Source organism: Sinocyclocheilus anshuiensis, unplaced genomic scaffold, assembly GCF_001515605.1.
Source record: "Sinocyclocheilus anshuiensis isolate Anshui unplaced genomic scaffold, SAMN03320099.WGS_v1.1 scaffold1594, whole genome shotgun sequence".
Taxonomy (NCBI): domain Eukaryota; kingdom Metazoa; phylum Chordata; class Actinopteri; order Cypriniformes; family Cyprinidae; genus Sinocyclocheilus; species Sinocyclocheilus anshuiensis.
In genome coordinates this window covers 96,220-106,274 of record NW_015546114.1, presented here as the reverse complement: position 1 = coordinate 106,274, position 10,055 = coordinate 96,220, and the positions used below count along the sequence as shown (strand labels likewise).

General features: G+C 37.0%; 1 protein-coding gene across 12 annotated transcripts in view; it reads right to left on the bottom strand.

Moving 5' to 3' along the window:
* The window catches only part of LOC107700781 (mediator of RNA polymerase II transcription subunit 15), a 17,506-nt gene extending 7,985 nt beyond the window's left edge, over positions 1 to 9,521 (bottom strand). Inside the window, exons 1-12 of one of the 12 annotated variants that reach the window (XM_016502592.1) lie at positions 9,387 to 9,521; positions 7,955 to 8,042; positions 7,800 to 7,851; positions 7,674 to 7,697; positions 7,426 to 7,575; positions 7,100 to 7,329; positions 5,064 to 5,183; positions 4,704 to 4,979; positions 4,414 to 4,536; positions 1,569 to 1,676; positions 1,009 to 1,127; positions 798 to 931 (exon numbers count right to left, since the gene is read on the bottom strand). In XM_016502592.1, coding sequence (XP_016358078.1) covers positions 798 to 931; positions 1,009 to 1,127; positions 1,569 to 1,676; positions 4,414 to 4,536; positions 4,704 to 4,979; positions 5,064 to 5,183; positions 7,100 to 7,329; positions 7,426 to 7,575; positions 7,674 to 7,697; positions 7,800 to 7,851; positions 7,955 to 8,042; positions 9,387 to 9,454 — 1,492 coding nt within the window. In that variant the 5' untranslated portion in view covers positions 9,455 to 9,521. Of the gene's footprint in view, positions 1 to 797; positions 932 to 1,008; positions 1,128 to 1,568; positions 1,677 to 4,413; positions 4,537 to 4,703; positions 5,184 to 7,099; positions 7,330 to 7,425; positions 7,576 to 7,673; positions 7,698 to 7,799; positions 7,852 to 7,954; positions 8,043 to 9,386 lie in introns of all 12 variants that reach the window. The other 11 variants (XM_016502585.1, XM_016502586.1, XM_016502590.1 and 8 more) reach the window with 11 other exon arrangements.
* Positions 9,522 to 10,055: the final 534 nt, after the last annotated feature.

Sequence of the window (10,055 nt, the reverse complement as noted above, 5' to 3'; positions counted from 1 at the left end):
GCTCGACGTAAACAACGTATGCTGTTCTGTGTCAGCTGCGTCACACCGGATCTGTGTCCTACGTTGTTGTTATTTGATCTGAACGAAAACGGCGTATCCGTGTGACGCAGCTGACACAGAACAGCATACGCTGTTTATGTCCAGCGGATACTCTCCAAAATGGCACTACAGGGTGGCAGGGTGGTAAGGGGAGGAGACTAATTGTTTAATAAAGTCTTCTTTTTTTTCTTTTGCACACAAAAATTATTCCCGTAGCTTCGTAAAATTACGGATGTCACATGGATTATTTTACAGATCTCCTTGCTACATTTCAGTTGTATTGCTGTCTATGCAGGGTCAGACAGCTCTCAGATTCCATAAAAAATATCTTAATTTGTGTTCCAAAGATGAACGACGGTCTTACAGGTTTGAAACGACATGAGGGTGAGTAATTAATGACAGAATTTTCATTTTTGGGTGAACTAACACTTTAACCTATTTAATCTGCATATAAAACATTAGAAATGAGATATTTGTTTAATTTTTATTTTGTGTTTGACTGTTAAAACTAAAAAATATTTGTTGTTTCTCTCAATAAATTGAGTTAATTTAAAAATGCAGTGGTTAAATGTAAAAAAAAAATTCTATTGCTCTTTGTTTTAAAAAAGGTTATAAAAATGTCAATAATAAACATTATTATAAACAAGAAACATTATATCGTTGATACATTTTTTAGCTATATCGCCCAGCCCTATTAACTAATTTATACATAGCTTAAAAAACAATTCTATTAGTATAACAAGAAAGCTGTTCTGTACCTGGTGTATTGAGAGGTCCTGGTGAAGGTACCTGGAGGGGGTAACTCTGGGGGGTGCGTGAAGATGCAGGACTCTGGGATGGCTGAGGAGAGGGGCTGGGTTGGAAACCTCCAGGAGAAGGGGTTGGACCAGAGCTAGAGCGAAAAAGTTTTAATTAACCTTTTGTAGTTATGTCAATACATAGTAGAAAAACTAAGCTATTTCACTATACCTGACAGAGTTGGGCTGAGAGGAAGGAGGCTGGGGGGATGGCTGAGGCTGGGGGGGAGGTGGCATCGGCTGGGGCGTCTGCACCTGAACTGAGGAGGGTGATGACATCATTTGTTGACCCTTTGTGAAGAAGTTAGGAGAGAGAAAAAATGAAAATGCATTCAAAGTAACCACATGACTGGAGGAAAGCTGGCACTGCACTGGTGAAGCCAGTTACCTAGAGATAACAGACATCCAGTCAAGATCGGCTTGCTCTGACTGTACAGCACCAGTAGATGGCGCTATATAACCAGTAGATGGTTGCTTCCAATTAGCTTCCTAGCACTTTAAGAGAATAGCAAAATCCAGTCCACTTACCTGTGCCACACACTTGTCATTTCAATTTTAAGCTGCCCTAAGTGCTTCTGGGTCATTTCTGACTAAATGTTTCTGATTGTGAAACTAGTTGGGGGGGGGGGATTAAAGAGAGGCAGATGAGTGTGAATTATGGACAGCCTTCGCTCTAGTGTAACCCACTGGGTTGCAGCGCTGAGACCCAGCACTTAGCCCTGCGGTAAATACCTGTGGCATTTGCTGTCCTCCAATGGCAACAGGGTTTTGAGGAATGGCAGAGTTCGGGGTGGCACGGGGCAACCGAGGTGGAATTTGCATCCCAGGACGGGGCATCATCTTTGAGGAGGACAGAGGGGACAACAGACATGTCACAAGCAAAACAATAAATGCAGTGCATCAGCGGACATGAGGAAGCACATGCAAGAATGCAAACAGAACTAGATTCGACAGGTCTGCAAGCACAGATGCACATACAGTCACATTCAATTACGCAACACGAGGCTCTCCAAAAATAAAACAATTTGGCAGTATAGTGAGCTTCCTCTCATTCCTCAAGAATATCCTGGGTTCAATACAACTTCAGCTCAATTGACAGCACTTGTGACATGATGATTACTACTTACAAAAATTCATTTTTGACTTGTCCTTCTCATCTTTAAAAAAAAAAAAATCTGGGGTGCACTTACAACAGAAGTGAATTGGGCCAATCCATTTCAATACTAAAGCCAGATACAAAATATTAATTATTTCACACGAGTGTGAAAAAAAAAAAAATCACTTAACTTTTCTGAGTAAAGTTACACCTAAACGTAACACCTAAAATGACAAGAATAACTTTACAGCTCAAATAACAGACGGAATACATTTAAGTGATTTTACTCAATTATAGGTTTCACATTTTTGCTTTTAAATCCTTCAGAAAATGGCCTCATTTACATTTGCAGTATAAGGCTCACTGTAACTGGTTGTGGTAACCAAAAATGATGCCAATTGAGCTTAAATTGTATTGAACCTCAAATATATTTATTTAACAACACTGGTTGTCAAGACAAGGCAAGCCACAGGCCAATGGATTTCATGCTGTCTTTTCATGTACCACAACCATGCAAGGCAAGAAAAGATGCAATGGGTGCTTCTGCATCTCCAACACGCCTTTTAAATTTCACGAACCGTTGTGACTTCCGTCAGAACTACACAGTCACTGCCTTCAGTCACCACCCCGAGCACCGCCCACCGTCCCACACTCCTTTTGCCAAACCCCCAGACAACCCCCAGACTTGCTCCTAAAATAAAACTCCAGAAAGGTGTACAATATGGGACCTTTAACTGTAAATTAAAGCTGTGGTTGAGCTTGCCATCTACTAATGGCTTTCAGAGGGGTCAAACAATGTGTGGATGCTATTCAACCATCGATATCTTCCTTCAAATACATTCAAGGTATCATTTAAAAGCCCAAAGGACAATATTGGAGTATGTTAGCAATCACTGCAAACTGTCATTTACACAGCGTTTTTTTTAAAGGAATGCATTTCTTGTCAGGTGCATGCAGAAAGTGCTTGTGGGCTCAAAATAGTAAGCATGCAATCAGGCTGTTAGCTGCACATACACGCATAATACAAATGAGATTAAAAACTAAAGCTACTCAAACTTAAACTGGCTGCTCTGCTGGATTTCACAGCTCTGCAATAGAATAGAGATTTCCATCTCTAGATTTAGTCTAAACTATGGCCACACATATGGGACAAGGTGAAGGAAAGCAACATGAAGCAAAATGTTATCTTCCGCCGAATGCTCGCAGATGGGAGGGTCACCCTTGAGGGAGAGATCTGACTAAATGTATTTGAGAAAGTAAGACAGGCAGCTAGTTTAGCTTATATATGGTTAAAAACTGGATGTACTTTATATATACCAGCTAATGGCAAGTGCTAACAAATATAGCAGAAATAGCCTCCAGAATGCATTTGTAGCAAGAAGTGTTGGGCATTTATTCAGTGAGATTACCTGTAGAACTAACTATGCTTTCAGCAGTGAGATTTTTTTGTATCAGAATCAGTACCAACATATACACATATATATATATATACACATATATATATATATATATATATATATATATATATATATATATACACACACACATATATATATATATACACACATATATATATATATATATATATACACACACATATATATATTAGTGCTGTCAAATGATTAATCACGATTAATCAAATCATTAAACAGTACACACTCATGCATTATTTAAACAAAAACTTTTATTTTGGATGCCATTAAATCAGGATTAATTGTTTGACAGAATATATATATATGGGTCAAAAATGAGACATCCCATTTTGATGTCCACATCAAATTTAATTTACAAAACTGATTTTATATACATAGAAATCATATTAAATAAATAAAAGAAAATACTAAATAATAATACTAAAAAATTGTTTTTCAAATGATTAAAACCTTCTTGATAAAAAAACCTAGGGTTAAACCTAGTGGTTTGAAGGGTAGTGGAAAAAATTGGTAAAAATTACAATTCATTAGCTTTTGAAGGCTGCACTGTAATCCTTAAATAGAGAATTTTGATGTCATCTAATGATTCTTTTCCAAAAAATGTCTTTGGTATATGAACTATTGTTACATTTTAGTGGGTGTCTTATATAAATTGTAGTAAAAATGTACAATAGTCATTATTTTTTACCCAGGAAAAAAAATTAAAAATAAAATTGAACACTAGACATTCTAATGTACAGAGAAAAAATAATAATTTAAAGCTGATTGCAATGTATAGTTTTGATGTCTGACCTATATTTTATGTATACTGACCAGAGAACGAGGCTCACTGCTGTGGCCAACAATTAAACCTCGGTTGACAAAAATAATATTGACGTATAATCCTTGTGTTATTATTAGGACATGTGCAGTACACTACGGCCCACCACCAGGCAAGAAATAGAGTTTTGACATTCAAAAGAAATTCAAGTGTTGATTTTGGTAGCATGCAATCACTCCACGCTTAGTCTCTTATCTCAGTCCTCATCACGGCTTGCACTGGGCTTACCTGGCCAGGAACTGCAGCGAGCTGGCCTGCCTGCTGGACCTGTTGAGCCTGCTGTTGTTGCTGCTGCTGTTGTTGCTGCTGCTGTTGTTGTTGTTGTTGTTGCTGCTGCAATACTCTCGCCTGCTTGTATAAACCCAAGCAAACAGGAAGGTATATGAGACACTGAAACTGCCAGGTGCAATATGCATTTCATCTGACTATTTACGATCACATCAACCAAGACGAATGTCAATAATAGGTGTAAAAAGTGTTATTATGAATTTTGCATTATTTGCAGTTTGCAGCTTTACCTGCATTACCTGCTGGAGCTTCAGGTGTTGCTGCTGTTGTTGGCTGAGTGAGCTGATGGGTTGATGCTGTCCGGGAGCCATTTGTGCTAATGACTGGGGCACCATGACTTGCTGCTGCTGCGAATGAGGGGGCATCTGACCTGCCACTCCCTGAGCCTGCACCTGGGCTTGACCTTGAGCTTGGACCTGGGCTTGGACCTGAGCCTGGACCTGGGCTTGAAGCTGCTGTTGCTGCTGCATTTGAGCCTGGGCTTGAGCTTGAGCCTGAGCTTGAGCCTGAGCCTGGGCCTGGGCTTGAGCCTGGGCTTGAGCCTGAGCTTGGGCCTGAGCTTGGGCCTGAGCTTGAGCTTGAGCTTGGGCCTGGGCCTGAGCTTGAGCTTGTGCATGAACCTGTTGTTGGTGCAGTTGCTGCTGCTGCTGCTGTTGCAGTTGCTGCATTTGTGCTAACTGCTGCTGCTGCTGCATTCTTGTTTGGTGCAACTGGAGGCAGAGCCATTAAAACAATATATACTCAATGAGAAATGAAACATCACCAAAGGAACTCAATTAGGGCTGGGTATTGGTACAGATAATAGTAATCGATTAGATTCCAATTCACAAACTCTTGATTCGATTCCGATCTCTCTACTAATACTGTAAACTATACAGGGAATCGTGTCATTTGGTACATTACTATAGTTTTAAAGGTTAAAACTAATAACAGTCTCCAAAATTAATGGGGAATATGTTGAACATCCTGTTTTACAGAATAGGGAAGTTTGTTGCACATAACTTTTATCTCTATTTATATTTAGATATAACCATCAATACTCAAAAACTGAGTTATATAAAAACATGTAAATTGCACATAAGGCAGTACATCAACTTTTTAATGCTAAAATTATTTCTACTGCAGTTTGTTGTTGAAATATAAACATTTAAACAGTGGCTAACATCATTTATTCTACATAATACAGTGCATATATTCAGCAAAATGCTTCTCTCTAGAGCTTTTTCTAGTTGACTATATCGAGTCTATGGACACTGAATGGCTTTCATTGACGTCTTTCTATGTTTAAAACACTGATTGAGTTATTACATGAGACATGATACATTTCAGTAAGTTGTACTGTTTCTTTCAATATATATTCTGATGTTCATTCGTGTTGATTTTCTGTTATAACTTGTAGTAAAGAGGAAAGGATGAGCAGGTGAACTGAGGCAGTTACAGTAATCTGTCATTCCACGTTAAAAAGAGTTTTCATATTCTTTATATGTTTACTTATGAATCCAAAATGAGGATTTGTAAAGAAGAATGTCGGAGGATTTCGATATAAGCCAAGAGGAGACTGGTTTTCCTTTGCTAAAGTAAGGAAACTTTGCTTCCTTTGCTCCTGTAAACAAATGTTGGTTTTCACGAGACTCACCGGCACATGCGCAACGCCGACATCTTACGTCATCCTCCCGAAGCTGCTCCGTGTACAATAGTGAGCGCAAGCTAGATTAAAGTGATTATTACATTTTGAATATGGATATTTTTCTTACAAAAACGCATCGATTCACTATAGGAGGCCTGTGTTCACCCCCCGGAGCAGTGTGAGACACTTTTTTTTTTATGGATGGGCACTTTTTATTTCACTTCATTTGGACTGAAGCACTGCAACACCCACTGACTGCAATGATAGAGCTTGGAATAAGCAGGAGAATTTTTAATATAACTCCGACTGGATTCGTCTGAAAGAAGAAAGACATATACACCTAGGATGACTTGAGGGTAAGTAATTTATGCACTAATTTTCATTTTTGGGTGAACTAACTTTAACCAGCTAATGATGTCATATGTTTGAATAAATTACAAGTTAGCCACCGTTTAAATGGTTATTTCAACAAACAGAAGTAGAAATAGAATTTTATCATCAAAAAGTTGATTTTTTTGTTTTGTACAACTCAAATTTTTTATTTGAGTATTGATGATTATATCTGACAAAGCTCAACTGCAGGTGCACTACAAAAAGTGTTTACTGAAGTTCCATTTACACATCAACAGAAAACAGCATATAAAGTTCATCTGAAAATTGGTTTATCAAAATTAAGATCAATTAAAACTGATTAATCGATATTGTCAACCCAGCCCTAGTTTTCACTGATTATTAGACTATGTCTTAAATGTTTTTTCTCCAAAAGAGGGGAAATTATTTATTGAATTAAATTATTGTGATTAATGATTTAAATATATATAAAATAAGTAGGGCTACACAAGACTTGGAATAAGTTGTACAATTATGACAAATTATTACAGAATTTTCTGTTTTAAGTAATCTAACCCTTTAATTCATAAGACATTCATGCAGTATTCAATGGATCATCACCACCACCATTTAAGTGGAGCAAACATTAATATTTCCATTCTCCATTACCTGGTTCTGTTGTTGCTGCTGAGTCTGGGCCTGCTGCTGTTGTTGATTCTGATGCTGCATTTGTTGATTCTGATGGTGTTGCCTTATCTGTTGGAACTGCATGGCATTCGGCTGCATAGCTGCTGGCTGCTGAGCCTGCATGGCTGCCTGTTGCTGCGACTGAAACTGCTGAAATTGAATGGACTGCTGCTGCTGCTGTTGCATCATCGGCATCTGCCCGGCAGCACCTGCTGAGATTGATATTGCATCACAGGCAATGTATGGGAATTAAAAATAAGATTATTAAACCACAGTTTCTCTAATCAGCTGACAGCTATAGAACTTACCAGCCTGCTGGCCTCCCTGCATGGCATGTTGACCCATTTGCATTTGCCCCAAACCACCCATTTGTGCACCAGGGGGCCGTGGTCCAATGCCAATAACTCCAGGTCCACCTCCACCCACTCCTGGTATACTTTGCAGGGCATTCATAGGGTCTAAAAATAAACAGTAATACCTTGAAATTTGGCAGAAAATGAACACATACAGTTTAATAGTGTATATAAGAAGATCTAAAATAGCACTTTAAATTTACCAGGCCCACCTTGTGATTTTTTATCTGCAATGAAAAACAAACTGATCAATACACAGTACACATACAAACGACACAGCTAAAAGAAAAAAATGTTAACAATGAAAACATAGTATATTGGTTACTTACGAATGTCTCTAAAATGAATTATCAGTCTTGCAACTAAAGACAAATACTCCTCCTGTTGAAAAAAATGATAGTATACTTATTGCACTTTTAACAATCACATACTAACAAATCTTTTCTGTTGGAGTGTAGCATGCATATTTAAAAGAAATACTTACTCTGGTCTTTGCCTTGATAAAAACATGGTTCTCCATGTCAGTACTGGACTTTGTGTGAGCAGTTCCTGCTTTTCTCATAGCTTCATCTCTGCAATATAATAAAGCAGAAGTCTGAATGTTTTATCACAATTGATGCATGACAAACAAGAACTGTTACCTATTGCTAACTGACTATCAATCATTTAAGAAATATCAAGAACATGAGCACTATTAGAAGAGCTGTTTTTTATTTATTTACTGCAACAAAGAAACATTTACTAGTAAAAAATATCAAATATTCTAAGAGAGATTTCAATACATGAATTCCTGAAATTAAGTGTATTGTTATCATAGAAGTATTACTCCATAGAATAGTCTTACAAGTTTTGGCGTTATTCAAATGATTCAAATATATCAACATATTTAGTTGCGTTAATAAATGTAACATGTTGCAATAAAATAATTATAACCTTATAGGTATAGCTCAGTCAAAAGTGAAAATTCTGTCATCATTTACTTACCCTCAGGATGTTGCAAACCTGTATGAATTTCTTTCAGCTGCTGAACACAAAAGAAGATATTTTGAAGAATATTGGTAAACTAACATTTGATAGTAACCACTAGCCACTGACTTCCATAGTATGGAATAAATGGATTTTATAAATGTAACACTATGGAAGTCAATAGCACCGTCAACTGTTTGGCTACCAACATTCTTCAAAATATCTTCTTTAATGTCTGGCAGAAGAAAGAAAAATCATACAGGTTTGAATAAAGTGGAGGCTGGTAAATGACGACAGAACTTTTTGGTATTTTGTTTTCTTTTTGGTATTCAGTATTTTTGGATGAACTATCCATTTAATATGAAAAGTGTCTGTTTTCAAAGTCACCAAAAACACAATTTTGGTGAAATCTTAAATTCCTTTTAAAAATATTAGAACAATCAATTCAAAACACTTGGCAATAAACACAACTCCAAAATAAGTGGCTAATTCTTTCTTCAAAGTGATTACAAAAGGTGCATTTGAGTGACTATTAGAAGAGTTCATGAGCCTTAAGTAATAAATCACAAGACAAATTAATTATCTTAAAGGTTGTCTTCTTTTGCCCACGACATGTTAAACAATATTTATATCAGCAGACTGTTTCGCTTGTACATATTTTGACTAATATTTAATGAGGCTAACTTTATATTAGCTAGCCGAATAGCTAAACAAGCTCAAAACAACATTAAAAAAATGTCATCTCATTTAATTAACAAAATACAGTGATTAGATTGATACCATATATAAATACACATACAGTCTATCATTGAAGATTTCGACTGTACTTAACAGATGAGCTGATAACACGTCCGAGCATCCGCTAGTTAGCAGCTAACTAGCTAGCTGCCCTCTGTTATTTCCAGAATGCGCTAATATAAAACATACAAAACAAATATTTGTATACTCACATTTGGGCCACTACTTTCTGTCGAAAGGCTGGACTCCTCCAATCACTATCAGGACCGGTGACCTCCATAACTGATAATGCTGAACAACGTTGAACAAGCTGTTTCCAGATTGAGTTAGCGTCTAGCGATGTCCGAATCGTGAATGTATCACTTTACTGAGTCGAATCTTTTCAATGAATCAGTTGATGCCGCTCACAAAACTGAACGATTCGCTCGAGAATCGTACTGTAACCGAACGATCGATTCTCGAGTCAATTCATGAATAGAAGAAATATTATAAAAAAAACAATGGAATGGAAATATCATTAATTAATTGTTTATCAGTTTTATTAAACACACAGCAGAGCCCGCTGTAAAAACTGTATTTTATTAAACGCTACTTAAGGTAGAGATAGGCCACAAATGAATTAACGTTAGTTTTTGTTATGTAAATGCAAATTATGTAGGTAAATATTGATCTGAGCTGGCTGCAACAATGTGAACTAGTACACAATAAATGTCAATAAACACTCTTTAAAGAAAACAATAAAAAACAGCAATATTCGATTGTCTTAAAGGCACAATATGTAATTTTCGCCGCTAGAGGGCGAATATTCAAAATAAACAAAGAGGCAACGGCGTAGTTTGATGACGCTATGACTGAGAGTAGAATCATGGGAGTTGTCGTCT